Below are 21,406 nucleotides of genomic sequence, written 5' to 3'. Positions count from 1 at the left end.
GTACGTTAAAGCACTCCGTTTGCGCATTACGAAAATGACTGCACTGTTTTGCGCGTCCCCCCGACACGCTTTATATTCCCTCTACTGTTACTACAGCCACCTGCCGTCTGTGAGTGATTTTTACACGATGACGTCGAACATAGGCGGTCGTCACGTGAGTGGTACTGGACGGCATATAAGCTTATTTTTATCAAAGCGTGTATACATTTTTTTGATCATTTTGTATGTCCATTCTTGTGACTGGATGTCTGGAGACTTTGGTCGTTCACTTATGTAGGAAAATAAAACAGCTACAGCCGTCCTTATGATGTCATTTATTGTATGGCTACCAGTTTCGGTGCTTCAGTGCACCATCTTTAGGGTTGGTTGGGTTGTTTTGGGGAAGGAGACCAGACAGCGAGGTCATCGGTCTCATCAGATTAGGGAAGGACGGGGAAGGAAGTCGGCCGTGCCCTTTGAAAGGAACCATCCCGGCATTTGCCTGGAGCGATTTAGGGAAGTCACGGAAAACCTAAATCAGGATAGCCGGACGCGGGATTGAACCGTCGTCCTCCCGAATGCGAGTCCAGTGTCTAACCACTGCGCTACCTCGCTCGGTGCACCATCTTTAAGCTTTACCTTATACTTAAGGGGTTAACGCCATAGATATACACGATGCATCAGTGGCCAACATCTATAACTGGTTTTCGCAGACTACCTGTAACCGCGACGTTCTCTCTCCAAAAATCAACTATCACCCGACTGGGTTTCTCCCGTCAGTTGATAGCTGATGGTTAGAGAGACAACATCGCGATTACTGGTAGTCGGCGTAAACCAGTCGTAGATGTTAGCCACTGATGCATCATGTGTACGGATGGTGTTACCTTCAGCATCAGCTAACGCCTGAAGATGGTGCAATGATGCACCGAAACAGGTAGCCGTACAATAAATGACGTCATAAGGACGGCTGTAGCTGTTTCATTTTTTTTTTATCTACCTCGTATATTTCAGTCCGTGGATATCAAAAATCCAGAATGATTGACATCTGTCGCAGTAGCAAAACAGCGAAGCCGTAACCTACTAGCATGTGACGCACTGGTACTTTCTCTTAGGTAGTTGGCTCGGTATCTTCCAGCGGTCTCTCTCTAATGGATTGCCTGAGAGGTTGGCGGCCGGGAGGTTACCCGAGGACATCTTCCGGAGGCGGCGAGACTTTCGGCGCGGCCCGGACAGCCCCCAGTCCCAGGAGGCGGAAACTCCGCCAAGAACTGGACCGGCCTGTCAGCCTCTCCGGCGTCTCACTTGCTGGCCGCCGCTCTGGGAAAACAGTCCACTTCGAGATGATTACTCACACGTGTGACTTCTGCTCTGAAAGAGGGTTATCTTCTTCAGCAAAATTTGCATGCCCTACACCAAAATTTTGTTTGTTTTTTCGAGTGGTAAAAGGAGCCACCAGTCTTCTGACCAGCTTAACCTGGCCTGCCACGTATTTCTCTTTCGTGCAGAGCCTTACTGAGGTGATACTGCTTCCCTGGCGGAACTACAAAACCTGCATCCCCCCGCCACCGTTATACTACCTTCCTGCTATTCTTTCTACACTGGTGAAGCATATTTAATAATTTAGTAAGAAGCTTTAATCAAAATGATGCTTTGTTGAATAATATTGCTTAAATGAAATACACAACATGACAAAAAAATGAAGCTCCCAGAAGAGGAGGAAACGAAATAAAACTTAACAGCTTGAGAGAACATGTGATGTTATTTAAGCGATTACAAAATCGAGTCAGATTTACAAAAAACTTAGCAGCATTAGTTCACTTATGAGTATGACGTTGGACAGCCTCTGACCTGGATGCATACACTGATTCGATAGAGAAGGGCGTCCTGAGGCAAGCTGGCCCACAGACTGTCGTTAACTGGTGCTTGACATCTCGGACCCTGGCATGAGGACGGAGTTAACGTACGAACTGGTCCCGCACACATTCTATCAGGCACAGATCTGGGCAGCTGAATATTGCACGAGCCGACCAATCGGCCAAATGGAGGCTGACAATGAGACCCCTCTCAAATTCTGTCAGGAGCTGATGACGCTGTCTCGTAGGAGAGGCATCATCTATGTGTCCTTCTGATTGATCACTCAACGTCTGACGCTGTTCACGTCCCTTATTATACTCTACCAGGCCTGATAACAATGCTAACTACGAACAACACTAATGCACTGTGGTGGCCGTCTTACGTGCCCCAGAGAATTGCGACTCTATAATCATTTACGTACTCTCCAGATATGTGTACATGCACGAAGTAATACTGACAATGGACGATGTCTTCTTGGTACTCCACTTTTCTTGCCAGGAAGTGTGTACTGATAAGAAATATTGCTCACAAAAGATTACATGTATCGTTGTAGAAAATAAATTACGATCTGTACAAATTTCCTTAAAAGAAGCATTAAAACAAGGTATACATCGTAGGGACATTGTTTATGGACGTAACTGTGCATTTGTTTTAGTATGATGTATAATAAAGAAGAGGCGTTCTTCTTTACATATTGTTAATAGTACGTAAACTTTTACTTAGGAATAAAAGAAAGAGGGCAATAATTAAAAGCTGAGAAAATAAATATTTCCAGGAATTGTGATTCTATTATAATTTTACTGTACATCTGAGTGATGCACACCCACTGATTGTGTCAGTGAAGTCAAACTGAGCAGCTATGTCACATTCTAAAGTCGACCGTCTGCTTGCACCCGTATTCGACCTTAAGTAGCTTTTTTATTGTCCTGAATACGTTGAAACTGCGTTTACGAGATACTGCAGTCACCGCTATTGTCATTAACATCCTCGAAGTTATTTCTACCTTTGGATAAGCATCTCCGTGTACTTTGAAAAAACCCTTAGAATATCCAAATGAGGGAACCGAGCCAATGCTCTTCATCAGTTGTTTTAATTTAAACTTGAAAGCAGCTATTCCGTTAAGTAGTTCCACTATGCCCAAACTATATTCGTATATATGCGAGTTAAATTTTGCGTTGCAGTTATTGCCATATTAAATACGTTGAAGCACTGTAGCTCAAACAGTCTCGCTCTAGTCCTCAGTCGAAATAAATCGGCACGCATCGAAAGTCTTCGGTACAACAGCGCATTTTCTGCAGCACTTGCTGGCAGAAGCTCGAATTCGCAGCGAAGGATTGCATTGTTGATCATGAGCGTGTTGTGTAGGCGACGGCTGTGAGATCCAGCGCACTGTTGCCACATAAATCATGTTAGCACTTGATTTCTGTTGGGTAGTGGTCGTTTCTTTATACTGCTTGCATCATCAAATGACGCTGTGGCAACAGCGTGTGTTCCTAGATCTGGGTCGAGGGAAAGACTACTTTGCGTACGCAGACGACTGGAACATGACGGTTATATAACTCGCATACTTTTTCCAGTTATTTCTTGAACCGTCTTTTTTGTGCTTTAGCGTCCCTTCTGTGCCTGCGCCTTTGGAGGGAACCTATCAAATCTCTTCATTCAGAACAGTAGATCCATCTAGCACCCTCTATTATTTGTTACAAATATTCCAACCTTTGTGTCCCTCTACAATTTTTTCACCTCTGCAGATCGCTCTAAGGTCCGGTTGAAGTTAGTTGGCATTCGACGGCTACCGTGTTGGACTGCTCCCGCCGGCAATACAAAAATGACAGTTGTACTGGGACTGTCGGCTTACACTTTGTTGGCACTTCAGGAAAGCACGTTGCGCCTGCCTGTGTAATTTCAGATATTTTGCGAGATTTTTGAACGACTTAACCCTTTCGGGGGCGCTTTTTTTATAGCAACTCACCGATGATAAATTTTTTGCTATCGTATTGAATTGCGATCAACTCACTATATTTATTTTTCGATGAAATGAAATGATCGTATGGCATTTATTGGCCGTTGATAATTTCATTTTTGTGACTAAAAACTTTCGTGGTACATACTGTATGTGGTGATGGTCTCTACGACTGACTCGTACCGCAAGCTCTTCGTTCTCTTTGCAACATCGTCACTCCATAGCAAGGAATTAAGTTGGAGAATTACTCTTTTTCCTTGTCCAGTTTGGTTTGTAATACCTCGTGTGTTTCTTCCATTTGTTGTAAAAGCGAAGATCAAGTTTTTAAATGTACAGATATTGCCTGCCAAGTCACTGATGCACAACATGAATACCAGGGTTCCCAACTCACGTCTGTGGGCCACGGCTACAGTTACTAATACATCTCTCGATGACTCTCCATCCAAGATAACATGCTACGTCCTCCCTACAAAGAAAACTTCTGTACAATCGCAGTCTTTGGTTAACACCTCACAGCACCGTACTGTATTACTGACTCAAACGATTTGTAGAAGGCAATAAATACATCATGTAGCCCATTGCCTTGATACATGGCTTCCAAATGTCACATGAGAAAAGCCGCGAGTGGAGTTTGCATGACAGTATGTTCGAGGCACGTAATTACGTTTGAATTGAGAATATATTTTAAGTTTCTAATGCAGATGGGTGTCAGTGAGATTGGACGATGGTTTCGTGGAGCACTTCTGCTACCACTATTGTAAAGGGGTTGCTTGAACGGAGTCAGCACCGACTGCACTGGGAGCTCGCAAAACAAGCCATATTAGTTACGTAACTTAAGATGAAGACAGGCAGAAAAGTAGGCTTCGATTCATCAAGATAGAAAAGTAGTGGACAGCACATTTTTTTACATTGTGTTGTCAGTAATTGGGACTCGCCACCAAGTTTCCAAGGCTAGTCTATTACACTATTCAAGTGTTTGATGATGAGCACAATGGTTTTCGCAGCAACTTTGTTTTCGTTCTGACACAATAACCAGCCTCTTAGTCGCTACAGCTCTCTCAAATGCACTTATATTGGCAATCGCTACGTTGTGTGTACATTTAGTACAATCCGCGAAAGAAAACCCCTGACGGTCGCCGTAGGCTTGACGAGGGTCATTAGCGCTTCTGTCTCAACCAGTCACATAACGCGGCGATTTTCTAATGTCACTCCACCAGCACAGTGTTGTACAGCTCTGTAGACGACTTTTGTTTTCGCATGCAGCCCTTTGCACTGAAAACCAGCAACAGTGCTCCAGGGGATCGGGGATATTCTTTCGCCGATTTCTTTTGCCACGTGGGGCGAACTCGGTCTTTCACACTACTTCATTAATAGCATTGGTAAAGAAATTCTATGTTTTGATATAATAACAGCAAAATGTCAAAAAAATGGCTCTGACCACTATGGGACTTAACATCTGAGGTCATCAGTCCCCTAGAACTTAGAACTACTTAAACCTAACTAACCTAAAGACATTACACACATCCATGCCTGAGGCAGGAGTCGAACCTGCGACCGTAGCGGTCGCGCGGTTCATGACTGAAGCACCTAGAACCGTTCGGCCACATCAGCCGGCGCAATATGTCATTATCATAGAACGAAGGCTTTCACGACCGGATGACATAGCTGCTCGTAAACCTTTCGGGATGTGAGGTCGTAGTCCAAGAAACTCTTCTATTTCTGACGTTTCGTCCGTATTATATATATATATATATATATATATATATATATATATGGACGACCGGTCAGTCGGCAAGACTAAGCGCTCAGCGGAGGAGCGCCTCTGAGGAGGCCCAGCGCAGTCCTGGACGATACGTCAGAAACAGAAGAATTTCTTGAACTACGACCTCACATAACGAGAGGTAAAATGTCTTTACAATTACCTCCTGAAATCTCGCCACCTAAAGAAAGAAAGGAGAGGGAAGAAGGATAGCAAGGAAGACAGAAAGTAAACATTCAGTACAGTATACAGGGTGAGTCACTTAACATTACCGCTGGATATATTTCGTAAACCACATCAAATACTGACAAATCGATTCCACAGACCGAACGTGAGGAGAGGGGCTAGTGTAATTGGTTAATACAAACCATAAAAAAATGCACGGAAGTATGTTTTTTAACACAAACCTACGTTGTTTTAAATGGAACCCCGTTAGTTTTGTTAGCACATCTGAACATACAAAGAAATACGAAATCAGTGCCGTTTGTTGCATTGTAAAATGTTAATTACATGCGGAGATATTGTAAAAAAGTTGACACTTGAGTACCACTCCTCCGCTCTTCGATCGTGTGTATCGGAGAGCACCGAATTACGTAGGGATCCAAAGGGAACGGTGATGGACCTTAGGTACAGAAGAGACTGGAACAGCACATTACGTCCACATGCTAACATCTTTTTATTGGTCTTTTTCACTGACGCACATGTACATTACCTTGAGGGGTGAGGTACACGTACACACGTGGTTTCCGTTTTCAATTACGGAGTGGAATAGAGTGTGTCCCGACATGTCAGGCCAATAGATGTTCAATGTGGTGGCCATCATTTGCTGCACACAATTGCAATCTCTGGCGTAATGAATGTCGTACACGCCGCAGTACATCTGGTGTAATGTCGCCGCAAGCTTCCACAATACGTTGTTTCATATCCTCTGGGGTTGTAGGCACATCACGGTACACATTCTCCTTTTACGTACCCCACAGAAAGAGGTCCAGAGGTGTAAGATCAGGAGAACGGGCTGGCCAATTTATGCGTCCTCCACGTCCTATGAAACGCCCGTCGAACACCCTGTCAAGAGTCTGCCTAGTGTTAATTGCGGAATGTGCAGGTGCACCATCATGCTGATACCACATACGTCGACGCGTTTCCAGTGGGACACACTCTATTCCACTTCGTAATTGAAAACGGAAACCACGCGTGTACCTTTACCTCACCCGTCATGGTAATGTACATGTGCGTCAGTGAAAAAGACCAATAAAAAGGTGTTAGCATGTGGACGTAATGTGCTATTCCAGTCTCTTCTGTACCTAAGGTCCATCACCGTTCCCTCTGGATCCCTACGTAATTCGGTGCTCTCCGATACACGCGATCGAACAGCGGACGAGTGGTACTCAAGCGTCAACTTTAGGTTACAATATCTCCGGATGTAGTTAACATTTTACAATGCAACAAATGGCACTGATTACGTATTTCCTTATATGTTCAGATGTGCTAACAAAACTAACGGGGCTCCATTTAAAAAAACGTAGGTTTGTGTTAAAAAACATACTTCCGTGCATTTTTTTGTGGTTTGTATTAACCAATTACACTAGCCCCTCTCCTCACGTTCGGTCTGTGGAATCGATTCGTCAGTATTTGATGTGGCTTACGAAATATATCCAGCGGTAACGTTAGGTGACTCACCCTGTATTCCTTGGCAAGTGCAGTCGGCAACTCAAAGACGCTACGAGGCAGTGCGAGAGGATGCTGGTATTTTCCAAAGACTCTGGCGTTACTCAAGACTGGTTGCCCTCTCCACGCCATTACCCACAAGCTCACATGAACTTATTACATTACAATCTGAGTAACTGATTCCTGATCATTTGTTAAGGGGTTGTTTGGCTACATTAGTTTACACAAAACTGGATAGCCGCCACATCTTCGCATTTTGTGAAAATATACAGTAACGGAACAACAGGATTCGTGAAACATACAAATAACTATGTAAGATGAGTCAGAATCGAACAGTGTTGTAGGAGACGCATCTTCTGTCGTTGGACTTGTTCTTACAGATGGACGGTCGGTGTCTATACGACGGTGGAAAACCAAGAAATCTGTATCTCATTGCTACCTATCAGAACCCCTCGGAGAGCATTAAAGATTAACACCAGTCCTAATTGCCCAATTGTAAAGTGACCTGTTTCCAAATTACATACAAAAATAACCACTATTTCAGTATACATATAATTCGAAACGATGCTTTGCTGATTAACATTGTTCTTATGTGAGAAACATAATATAAATGTGAAATTAATACTGTAACTAATCGAACGAAATGTAGCACATGGTCAGGATGTACCAGTAAACCTATCAGTATAAAATTACTACAGCAAATTAAATAGAACATATAAATAAAGCATGTTAATTGAATCTCCGATATATGTTAGCACTAAAATTCAGGCACTAGTAGATTTGTTATAAACAAATTTAGAAATGTAATTGTTACCTGTATCATAATTAGTCAGAAAATGTTATATTAACTCATAACTAAGTTGAAAATAGGTTCACCTCGTTCAGCACTGTGATTGTAAATTTTTAGCAATGTGCATCTCATATTTGGTTTAACTTTTAACTGTGATTTTACGTAAAATTGTAATTTTCATTGTAGGTAATTGTTAACAAAAGTATAAATAGAGGTCACGCAGGCGCCTTGAGGCACTCGTTTTTTGGCTAGGGTTGCGAGCAAATATATTGTAGGCTCACTCGTTTGTTGATTGTTGTGAACACTGTGTCGTTTGATGTCAACTTTGGGTACAGGTGATGTAACCGGTACAGTTCACCAGGCTCGGACACCAGAGTCCTGGGAATATATTGGTGTTAAAAGTGCACTGTACTTTGGAATTTATTTGGGAGTCTTCCGCAATCCTTTTCATAGGCTGCGCAGCGACGAGATGAATCCAGGAATTTTACAAAACCCCGAGAACCAAACAACTCTCAATGTTGGTAGAATTGACGTGAAAACAACAGCGCATCGACTGGGCGTTTCACTCAAAACATTTGCGACGCGGAGGTGGGAAAATATAAACATCTCAACCATAGTTTGCCATCGAAAAGATTGCTTTTGAAAATCTGTATGTGAATATTGTTGTATTGCGCGGTACTCGTGTTCTGTTGGGGCTTGGGTTGTTTGGGGGAGGAGACCAAACAGCGAGGTCTCATCGGTCTCATCGGATTAGGGAAGTATGGGGAAGGAAGTCGGCCGTGCCCTTTCAAAGGAAGCATCCCAGCATTCGCCTGGAGCAATTTAGGGAAATCACGGAAAACCTAAATCAGGATGGCCGGACGAGGGATTGAACCGTCGTCCTCCAGAATGCAAGTCCAGTGTGCTGACAATAGCGCCACCTCTCTCGGTTGTCATGTTCTGTGTCACGCGGGATAACAGCTCATTTTTCAGCGTTGAACTTATTACCGCCCTTGCAGAAACACGCCAAGATGCGTGTAGATAAAACGCCTCAAACTAAAAAGTTCCTTAAAGTGGCACTCACTAACGGGAATGCCTAGAAGATTCTTTGACTGATGGAGGTATCTCATCACTAAAAATATGAACTGGAAAAGATTTGAAGAACGATACCTAATAACTAGCGAAAATCTACACTTTAGTGATCCCGTTTTAAGGGAGAAAAAATTAAATATGGTTTTCTCCCCCTGCCCTTTTTCTTCGCGGACTGCAACAGCAGAGATGGCAAAGATAAAATTAGACTAATAACACCAAGGTAGTTGAAATAAAGAATAACACCATGGAATAAACACAACACAGCGGCATGGACACAGTCTTTTCTTTTCTTTGGAACGTCGGTAAATGACAATGTTTTAAACCATGATATGCGACACAATGAAATATGCTACCCGTAACAAGCTCTTCCGTGACTAGAAAGTAGAACAATTTCATTCTTATAAATGATAATACCAATTATGAATCTTTCACAGTACTTAATTCATCTAATTAGAAGGTTATCGCCTTGTAAAGATATCGTCAGCCATTAATTGAATATGGCCCTCAAAGATGATATTTACTGACGAATATGACACAAATCACAGTCTAATCAACACAGTCACGACACTCCCTGGTGCGAAAGTTGTTACCGTTTGACAACTGGAGCCACACTAGCGCTCCAAGCGGTGAGAAAGCAGGCAGTTACAAGTATCGTAAGGATGTTTGTTTTTAATTATTTTCTACGTCATTAACGGAATAGCTCTTATATTTTTTGCGTTTCATGCGTTAGTAAGCTACCAAGAGACGAGTTATCGTGAAATACATGTAAAAACAGCCAAGTCACACACATTTCATGACATAAGTTACAACTCATTCGTGCAGAAATACTATTGAATATGTCTGTATTTGCAGCTAACTCCGCTGAAAGTAAGAGAATATTAACGCATTTGTAGCATGAGAAGCATATATTTCTGTTGGTGTCTATTATTATTATCATAGGCACTTCCCATGACACTTAAATTTTTTTTTTATGGAGTCCAATGATTCGCTTCACTCGACTTTCTAATAAACGAATTTTTTCAAATTAATTACTTTTGCTTCAGAAGCGAATGTGCTGAAGATTCTTGCCGTTTGCGACTCAGATTTAGCAACAGTTAAAGAATTGGTTTCTCCTGTGTTGGGGAAACAGTGTTATTGCTCTAGACGCTTTGTTATCACGTCTGTGTGGTTTTCGCTTAAGCAGCAGCTGTGGTGGCTTATTTGACACGTTAAACATTGTAGTTATTACATTACATACATTTTTCCTACGTTCCACGTTGACTGATTTGGCTGAAGTGTAGCGATAAAAACTTTGTTTCGTTGGATAGATATACGATTTCTTTAAAAGGTAAGGTCTTTTGGTGTTTACTAGCAATATTTTTGCCATTAAAGGAAAAGATTTTATTCACTAAATGTCTGTGCGTTACAAGAGAATCGTAAATAAACTGTTACGTAACGCATCGTTTCGTACCTCTCAGGGTCCTTAGGTGTAGTTTTTCAGTTATGTCGATTTTTATGGCACTACAAACACTCCCTATTGTAAAAACTATGTTACCAATCAGTATAAACGATAGTATTCCCCCTCAGCCGATATTGTATTCAAAAGCGTCGCTTGCTGGCCACTTGGGGCGCGGCTGTCACTGTGGGTAATAAAAACAAAACGAGACCGTGGAACAAATTCAAAATTGACCTTCCAGGCAAAAGACTTGCTACAAAAATTCACAGAGTAGCTGTTATCGTTAATAATATAAAAAAGTTGAACTAAGAAACAAGTAATTGTGAAAAGAGAAGAAGTGATAGGGGAGGGAGGGGGGGGGGGGGGCGTCTAAAATTGGATTTTAAGCTATAAATGTGAAATCATTCAATCGAAAATGAGAGGACAGATTTATATCAAAATTCTAAGATAAAAGTACAGCTACGGAGCAAGCACAGATGTAGTAAAAAGGCAGACTGCTTCGTAGTTTTTGGATGAAGTGAGCAATCAAAATTAAACAATTACATAACTAATGAGATCACTAAGATTAGATATTGCATCATGAGATATTGTAGAATAGTGGCTGAGGTAACCAGGTTAACTTTGAAGACCGAATAAGTATCAAGCTTAGTTTGCACACTTAGGACCACGTGGCGATAACCTGGCAGGTAGTTATTGATTCAAAGCGGTTCCAGCTAGCAATCAGCATGAAGTGTGCCTTCGTTCTTTATTCGCCGAATAGATGGGAAGAGACTGTACTTGGTAACTGTATCTCTGTCAAAGCCTTCGTGTTTTACTTGCTTGACACTCTGCGTTCAGAGTAGTGGGAAATGACCGGAGTAGAATTCTGACACGTGACGCTTCCATTTTCATAGCTTGTCCTCTTCACTGAGAGTGTTTCTTTTATCACATTCTAACAGCGGTACAAACTGTTTGCAGCGGTTATTCACGATATTTCGCAAGATCGCGCCTCGTATCTGGCTTGATAAATGTTATTTTCAATACAATGCCTTAAGTCGCCTTACTACCAACTAACCTTCAGTCTGTGCAAATAAATTCACTGGCAAGGCAAAGCGAAGTTAAGTTATAATTTGTGTATCATGCAATCTGTCGCAAGAACAACAGAATATTGCAGTTTTAAATGCTCGTTTCATACATAATTTGTCATCAAACGTAAAAAATAATATCCCTGCATCTGTCTAAACGAGAACATTTCTTAAAAAAGTCATAGTTCCATTAAAACAAATTTATCTATTTGCCTCGAGTGTTTAATAAGCTTACGAAAACATATTGGTCACTTAATTTACGATACGTTTGTGATCGTCTTGTTATTGAGGCCTAATCAATATTTTTAAGCCAAAGAATGCGGTTTTTAACATGGAAGAGTACACCGTACACTGACTTAGATGTTCTTCCGCTGTTGTCGAAAGAATTTATTAAACGTTTGTTGTGAAACAATTAATTACCCTAACAATCCTTGACAGAATATCCATTTATGAACAATACAACAGGACCTATACATGCAACTGTCCTCATACATCACATTGGTAGAATTCCGAAATTTTCTTAAGTATAAAAATGATATCCTTTCTTCGAACTCTCGAATTTGCAAACAATAAAGAAAGTTTAATGATATCACCTGGAAATTGTGTTATTGTGAAAGAACGAAATAAACCATAGAAGAAAAAATGCGCTTGAACATAAGACGATGTGTATTTAATATCGACGTCACAGTTTGTTATGCGTCTTGACACACAAGCTCTACACGCAACGGTGTTTCAAAAATGCAATTAATAGTGTGTGAAAAATATTGTTTCTTCCTCCCTTCAACGCTCATATTTGTAACTCAGTGCTGACCGCAAATGTCTATAGAAATGTCCACTGATTAGTCTCTGAATCGCGGAAGGCAGTAACAGTTGACGGTACGCTTATACGACTTGAAGTGACACGAGGCCACGAATCCAGCATAGTGCAGTTTGGTGTCATGGCGGCGCTAGATTTGAAGTGGCAACGGGTGCAGAACACATCGGGGCCGAAACCTCGACCCCGGCATGGACACAGGGCAGTGGCAATTCAAGATATGATGGTAGTTTTCGGAGGTGGCAACGAAGGCATTGTAGATGAATTAAATGTCTTCAACATGTCTACAAATACGTGGTTCGCACCGGCAACGAAAGGTCGAATTCCTCCAGGATGCGCTGCGTACGGAATAGCAGTGTACGGAACCGCGATTCTTATATTTGGTGGAATGGTCGAGTGTGGAAAGTACAGCGACGATCTTTACGAGTTAGATGTCAGCAAATGGGAGTGGCGAAGACTGCGACCCAGACCTCCCATAAGTGGAAAATCCCCGTGTCCTCGACTCGGGCACAGCTTTACGCTCGTTGATAACGACGTGTATCTCTTTGGTGGTCTTGCGAATGTAGGACACGATTCCAAAAACAACATTCCGCTTTATCTGAACGATATTTACGCTCTGGACTTGCAAACGAAAATGACGGCGTGGAATATTCCGGAAACGAGAGGCTGCAGGCCATCACCTAGGGAATCTCACACAGCTGTAGCGTACGAGAATAAATTTACCGGCTCCTCTCGTATCATTATCTACGGCGGCATGAACGGGCGTCGCCTCGGTGATTTGTGGTTTCTCGACTGTGAAACATTTTCGTGGTTAAAGCCTGTGCTGCGAGGAGTTTCTCCGCAACCACGTTCGCTTCATACTGCAACGGTAGTGGGAGAGCGAATGTTTATTTTTGGAGGCTGGGTGCCTGTGAGTACGAACGACGGTAAAGCAGAAACACCTGAAACGGAATGGAAATGCTCCAACTCACTGGTTTCCCTGAACCTCGAAAAGCTTACCTGGGAAGAGCATGCAGTGGATGAAAGTTCTGGAAGCACACCTCGCGCCAGAGCTGGTCATTGTACAGTTGGAGTGCACACCAGGATGTACGTCTGGTCAGGCAGGGACGGATATCGCAGGGCGTGGAACAACCAGATATGTTTCAACGACATGTGGTACATTGACGTCTCACCCCCCTTGCAGCCCCATAAGGTACAGCTAGCTAAGGCACAGACAGATGAACTTGAACTCTGCTGGACCTCAGTGCCAGCTGCAGATGGGTATCGTATACAACTCCACAGGTATGAAATGCCATCTGCTGTGAATACAACAGTCAACCCGCCCGCACCAGCAACACCACCTCCCCAGCCAGTCTCTTCCCAGGAGAGCAGTACCGGTAGTGCGTACGATGTCAAAGTAAGTTCTCCAGACCTGTTACCTCTGGAAGATAATACTTGTAAACTACAGCCCATGACCTCCACCAGCCCACTTAATTCCAGACCTGTAAGCCCTTTATTGGATTCATTTGTGAGTGAAAACAACGACTTTAGGCAGCAAGCAGTACAGTGTCCTCCTGAAACCTTGACCCCTGTGATGTCATTTGTAGGAATGCCTTCATCAACAACAGCTTCTACTCCCATGCCCAATGTATTTACAGGCAGTCATGTAAAGGAAGACATAGCGTCAGTGTCAGTTCTTTCCTCTAAACCGTCTCTTCTGTCAGTGTTGTCAGGAGCTAAACTGCCTCCACATTCTCAGAACTTCCCAGATTTAATACCAGAGTCTAGTTTAGGTTCGAATACAGTGACATCATTTTCATCCTTAAAAGTGACAGCTCCTCAGACACCTTTGACAGTGGGTGAGAAGATTGTTCCATCAGTATCTGTCAGTCTGCCAACAACATGTCCAGTGAACAGTCCCAGAAACTCGGTATTTTCTGTATCGGGGCTAGCAACTCACTGTACCACCCCTCACCGACAGCACAATTTGTCAGGAATTATGTCACCTACAACTTTGCTTAAAAACAACTCTTTCCCACAAAGCAAGCCTGTTGTGATGCAGAAGCCAGTGCATACTTCAAATTCACCTCTCGTCACATTTGTGAAAACGAGTCAGGGTGTTACTGTCGGTGTGCCGAGATCATCTATAGTGCAAACTAAGCCTGAGATATCACAATTATCTACTGTTCAAAGTACCAGGCAGAGGCAGATATCTTCTGGAGGTGTCAAAATATTTAAAACACATCAAAAACCAGGACTGAATATTAAGGAGGACTGGAATTTAATGCTAAAGCAGTCACAGAATCCATACAGGAAACAGACTGTCCATGTCATGAAACCTACTGTCCCTGCAATTGAAGGCACTACTGCAAAATTCTCTTCAAATGGTGGCCACTATCCTTTTACAGCATCACCTACTCTGTGTCCTACACAGAATGTTTTGCCATCACAGGTTCTTCATTCTTCTAATAGTGCTCTAACATCTAATATTTTCCAGCAGGCAGTCTCAAAACCAAGCTCCGTGAAAATAATCGTCGTTTCCTCGGCTACCACATCCGGTGGTATTGTCGGCAAGCCGATTACGATCATGATTCCTGGAGGAAGTGTAACTCCAAAGACTGTTCACGTAGGAGCAAATCCGATTACTCATGCAGGTGTAAGAGCTGATGTTAGCCAGTATCTAGCTACTTCTCTGCCATCTTCACTGCAGTTTCCTGCAGGGACCCCACATATTGCTGTAACACCTAATGAAAAGCAGCAGAGGGTGCAATGCACTGCTGCAACAGTAGCACCAAGGACTGTGTCATCATTTTCAAATTGTGGGCCTCTGCTGACACCCAAAAGTGATAACATGAGTACTCGCTTCAGTACTGCTTATGATGAACATGTAGTCTCTCCGCCTGGCCCTGTATCATCATCACCTGCCATCAGTTGCCAACAACAGACAATTGGAACTGCAACTTTCAACTGTCAGCAAACAACTGTAGACAGTGAACTGTTATGAACAGTGATTCAAGTTCAGAGTTTCACCTAGGATAAATACTTTCATGAGTCTGTGAAGCAGATGTGTGAAGCTCCATCTGTTATTTATAGGAAGGTCAACAGTAAAAATCAGGAATGTTACTTATAGAGAAGCAGAGCAATATAAAATAACTGTTAAGTACGTTGTAGAAACTGTACACATAGCTCATGTGTTGGCAGCTGTGTCTAGTCACACTATAAAGTGATTACAGCTATGAGTCTTACCCTCTGACTTCCTATAATGTATGTTAAAATGAAGATGAGCTATTGCAGGCAGTCAAGCTTACTGGTTTGTAGATGCATTTGTGTTGATAGCTGTGTGATATTAGTAGCTCTTTCATTACTGTACATTCAGCATACAAAGGATCCCTGCTTTTATTGTTATGTTCCTCAATTAATTGTCAGACTTCAGTTCTGAATAAGATTGATCAGTGTTTTAGAAGTTCTGCTTTATTAATAGTAAAGTATCTGTATAGTTATTACTTTTAATGCTTTTATCTTTGTAGAGAAATGTTTATCTTACTATGCGACTGTCTTAACTATACTGGTGTAAGAACTAACAACTGTGCCATCTGTTCGAAGCTTTTATTTGTATAAAATCAATTACTTCAGTTACACAATGAAATTAAATACTGGCATCTAGAAATGTATTAACCTCAGCAATTTTGATTCAGCTAATTCGAAAACAATCCTTAAAACATTAAGTGATGCAAGATTTATTTTTAGGAATGACCCCTTCAATACCTTTGTTCCAGTTGTTTAATGTGTACTAAGACAATAAAAGATACAAAGTTCTGGTTATGTTATCAGTTTCACTATTCTATGCATTGTCACTATATATATGAACTGAAGACTAATGTTAACAGTAAAACATACATAGAATTAAATATTCATATCTAAAGGCTTGTGGCTTAGTAGTGAATGTCAAGCTGCAAATACAATGGTCTGGTGTTCAATTGCTGGTCAGTTCTAAGATTTCTTCAGTCATTCTAAATCCATATACATTTTTTCTGCCTCAGTGTTTACTGTTCCTATTGCATTTACCCTTTGTTACAACACTTTTATTTATATGAACTCAGTCTGCTCTATACAGTGTTCCTAAGCCATACTGTTTTCTGAGAAGCTGCCTAGCCAAAAATGTCAGTCATACTGTGGAAAAAAGAACAATTTGTGTGTGCTTCCTCTTTTAGTATGTAGTGCTTGAAAGGCGAAAAGTAAGTGTATTATTTATTTCTAACAGATGGGGATAGAGAACTTCATATGAAAGTATCAAGTAAGGCCATGAGCTTAAAGAGTAATGCATACAAAGAAATTTTATTTTTAGTCATAGATTATTCATAATACTGATCCACAACAACCAAATGTCAGCCCCACAGCACTATATATGCCAAACAATATCTATACTTTTAGATATACCAACATTTGAAGCAGCATCACATGGCTTCAAGAATGTTTATGTTAATTTGGGAATGAAGGCTGTTTTATATTGAATACCTAATCTTTCCTCATATTCATAGACTTTGGTGTTATCCACATTTCACATTCAATGACCAAAATGTTAGCAGATCATTAAATTCTAACTGTATTGTATTCAGTCTTGCATAAATATTTAATCTAGGAGCACTCTTTTGAGCCATTTCATCTGTGTAACATTTTACAAGAGGATAAAAATTATTTGATTTATTATCCCTCACCCCATTGCCACACTTAAGTGTGCATGATTCATTGGCAGCAAATTTTATTATGAGTGAAACATTCCAGACAGTTTCCTTCAGTCTACATTTACAGTGCATGTTACAATACCAGGTAAGTGTGTAAGTATTGATCACTTTCCGATTACTGAAAATTCTTATACATACATCACTTTTGTAGGAGTGTTCAGCAAATCTTGTGTTTTGGAAATCTGCAGAGCTATTTCCTAGAGGTATTGAGGACTTAGTACTTAGCATTAGAGTCAGCTATGTAATTGACCATTCTGTTGTAAAAAGATGTGATGTTTATTCCAAACTCCATAGATTTTCTGGGTATATATGCCTACTTAAATAATGGTGGAATGCATATTTCCATCATTTGTAAACTGTGCAGCTCTTTGGCTTCTAGCAGTAGTCAAAATTAAAGAAAAGCCTCAACTTGACACCTGGCGCCAGGTTCCGACACTCAGTGCGCTCATTCACTCAGTCGTTATGCTCCATAAATCCCACAATGGAGGAAACTCTTCAGAGATGCAGAATAAGTCATATTATATATTAATGGATAGAAACAACCGGAGCGCAGGGAACTTCTGTCAGGTTTACTAACAACAGTTTATGACCAATACTAATCTACTCATATTACTAATCATGAGAATTACTTCTGGTTTACTTTGTACATACACATGTATATTGAAAGAAAAGCAATTATTTTGGGAAAAACTACTACTGTACATTTTACACTACTTGCCAGCTGTTTTTATCTAGTACTTAATACTGGACATTTATGTAAATTATGTAACATCATCAGCTGTCTAGGTATTGTGGCAATGTGAAGACTGAAGATGAATTATTATCCCTCAGTCCACATATTTAGATAAATTAAGGAAGGAGAAGAGTGGGTGATAATCTAGCCCCATCATTCACTCTGTTTTTTATTATCTGGTGTTTTTCAATTACCTGTGTGATGTCTACTGACAACCTGTTACAGGTTCTATTTTGAATCCTAGAGGAGAATGCTTATTCTACATGGTCATGAATTGCACAGTTCATCCTATGTATACTTTTATTATGATTAACAATCACCATTTCAGTGCCCCTGAAGCGGCTTCTACAAAATGTTCCATTGTCAACTTTACACAACATTATTGCTGCAAGCTTCCGTGAGAAAATAGTTATTTGATTTTAGCTGCATTGCTCCAGAAATCTATGCCATAGAACTGCATTGCATGAAAGTACACTAACAGTCAGCAGCAGGCCAAAATGATGAAAGAGATTACTTACTACATGCAAAGCAGACATAAGTAAACTTTTTGTTTTACATATCCAAAGATATAGGTTTGTGCCTAGGTGACAAAAATTTAATAACTTCTATTGGAATTTATTATTAACCTTAATACTAAAATAAATCTGATGAGAGTTTCAGCAAGTTCAGAAGTAACTATCGAAGCCAAACTACACCAATAAGAACTGAATTTTGGATATTTTTCCATGTATTGTAAAGCAAAGCAACAGTGTATGAAAAGGTGTCTGTAACTGAGAAGTATAATGTCACCAGCAGTTGACTGGAGAGGCAGTTATTGCTCAATATCACCCATGTCAGTAATTTGTGCAAGACAATTAATATGAAATTGGCTGATGGTTTCAGCACAGTAAATATAGTTGTGATCAAAACAGTGATTCTAAAAAGAATCGTAGACATTGCTTCCTATCAGAAGCAACTATCTACTTCATTAATTCATTGCCAAATTTCAGTGCCACCACATGTGCAACAATGGCATCTCCAGAATAGCAAAAATGTATCTTGGCAGGCGGAGCACCTGTCACATCCTCAAGAACTCATCCACCACCTACAAACTAAGCATAGCACCCTTCGACATTATCTGAGGTGCTGTGGCCAATAAGTCAAGCTATGGCAAAGATGTTACAGTTGTGACTAATTTTTGATAGGTCTCTTATCAAAAGTGTGATAAAGTATAGCAATGTTGCTGAACAACTTGGCATTTAATTTATTTGCAATGATAGTATTGTATTTATTTTACAAACACAAGTTCCACTGCTACAGTTCGTTTTTATTCTATTGAATTTCTTTTTTTAATTAGTTTTGCAGCTCCAGCTCCATTCTCAAGCACTCATTCATGTATACGGCAATCTGATGAGCTAGTTACGAAAAAAAACCAACTGAATACAAATAAATAAAATAACAAATTGTTTATGTCTGAAACTTCTGTTTCCAAAACGAATACCTGGCACCAATGATGGTTACAATGTCTGTGATTTTACATTGTCTGTATTTTCACAATCCTTCAGACAGGGATGCATGTCAACTGTTCATGATACAAGAAAATTTGTGCAAGACCAGAACTTAAAACTGGATTTCTCGCTTATCGCTAGTGATCATCTTAACCACTTTCGTTATCCAAGCGTGCCTCCAGAACTGATCCAAACTTCCATATGAGAAATAGTCACAACCCTTATGATCTCAGTTTATGATTCCCACACAGAGAGACAAATATTATATTTTCATTTTAGTGCTTTCACTATACAGCTGACACAGTCACTGTGCAGTTTTGTAAACATCTAACAGCTAAGAACCCACAAATAGAATTCAAAATAAACGACAAGATCATGAAGAAAGCAATATAATGCATTTTTTCTGAGAATCAGTACTGCAGTTGTCATTAGGTCAAAATTTCCTCCTGCATATGCATGTTGATGAGTAGTTGAAGGAAACTTGATTTAAGATGATATTGGTATAATATTAAGTAAGCACTCAGACAAAAATGCTAACCTTCTCTCCTAAAAGTTAACTGAACTCATACTGAGATTGTAGATTAGCAGTCTTGTAGGCTATAGGCTATATTTCTTATGAAGAATACAAATTCAATCACACAGTTTGTGGTCAGGTATAAGGGCATACCTGCAGGAAGATGGTGTAACTGTTGTAAAGCCACAACCAATCAGTAATTAGAGTAACAATTGTGATTTAATCTATGTGATTACTAGTTTCAGGTATTAGTGGCCATTTTAAGATCTTTGGAGCTTAGTTGCTGTACAATATGTATTGCAATGTTAAGACAAGCGTACACAGCAATGAAGTTGATGTGTCAGACAATAACCAAGCCAAAAATATCTGCAACTGGCCCATATCAGCCGAAAACAGTAATTTCCTAGATCAAATTGCAGCTGTGACTAAAATGAATGGTTTAAAAAAGGAGTTCATCACCTATTTATCCTGGAATGGTGTCTACAGCACAGCATTTTACTTTATAATGCTTTGATTCTTTGGTCTTCGTGATGAACACACTTGATGTGATTCAGAATCTCAGAAGTCACTACTTCCTTACATCATTGTTTCAATGACATTCTTGAATAAGAAGGAGCTGTCACATTGTAAGTGGAACCTTTGGATTAAAAGAGTCTACAGGTATGTGATCCCAGAGAATCTATCTTAGCTTGCAATATTCACCTGCAATTTGATGTTCACCTTTTATTCAGGGTGTACCAAACAAGATATCACATTGTGCAGACAGTGGACTCATGTTCTGAAGTATGGGAGAAAAATCCCCATTTGGCCATGCAGATTTTGATTTTCTGTGGTTTCCCTATATTAGTTTAGGCAAAAGATGGGACAGTTCCATTGGAAAAGGCATGACTGAATTTTAAACCTGTTTCCCCAGTGTGAGCTTGTGCTTTGTCCCTAATGATTTCGATGTTGATTTTGATGTTGACTGGACATAGAATACTAATTTTCCTTCCATCTTCTCAGAACTTCAGAGCACTGAGCTCCTGCTATTCCCTAGATTTTCAGTGCACAAACTGTCATTATCATATCCTTACCCATTCTAACACCAGCTGTCTGTGAATTTTGTGCTAGTTCATAGAGATTATGCAAGTATATGCCAGTCCCAACATACACTGAAATAAGCTTTAACAATGAGTTGTGTATGATTGTGAATCTTATTTGAATGGGTACACTCCATTACAGAAGTAATGCACAGTCTCTTTCAGAATATGAGGTATAAATTAGTCAGTACATCAGTAGATGAAATGTGAGTGTCACAAACAAAAAGGCATTCATTACTGAAGGTGTGGATGGATATATACATCAGCTCTGTTTCATACATAATATTCTGTGGGCCTCATTATGGAAAAGAACAAGTTGTAATGTAGATTTGATAGTATGTAAATATACAGTATAATAGTATGTAGATATGATAGTGAATTATACATTTATTATCAACTGCATACAGTGCAACACTATCACCTTTATTGCATTTTGTCTCAGATGTGTTATAAACCTATGTTTTCCTTACTCCTTCTT

General features: G+C 40.4%; 1 protein-coding gene across 1 annotated transcript; it reads left to right on the top strand.

Moving 5' to 3' along the window:
• Nucleotides 1–12,518: 12,518 nt before the first annotated feature.
• On the top strand, nucleotides 12,519–15,377 carry LOC124623075 (host cell factor 1-like). The gene has a single exon (XM_047148866.1). It carries the CDS (start codon nucleotides 12,519–12,521, stop codon nucleotides 15,375–15,377), a length of 2,859 nt encoding a protein of 952 aa, XP_047004822.1.
• The last annotated feature ends 6,029 nt before the right edge of the window (nucleotides 15,378–21,406 follow it).

Source organism: Schistocerca americana, chromosome 7 (assembly GCF_021461395.2).
Source record: "Schistocerca americana isolate TAMUIC-IGC-003095 chromosome 7, iqSchAmer2.1, whole genome shotgun sequence".
Classification (NCBI taxonomy): domain Eukaryota; kingdom Metazoa; phylum Arthropoda; class Insecta; order Orthoptera; family Acrididae; genus Schistocerca; species Schistocerca americana.
The sequence above is the reverse complement of the archived record's forward strand: the minus strand, read 5'-3'. Positions and strand labels throughout refer to the sequence as shown.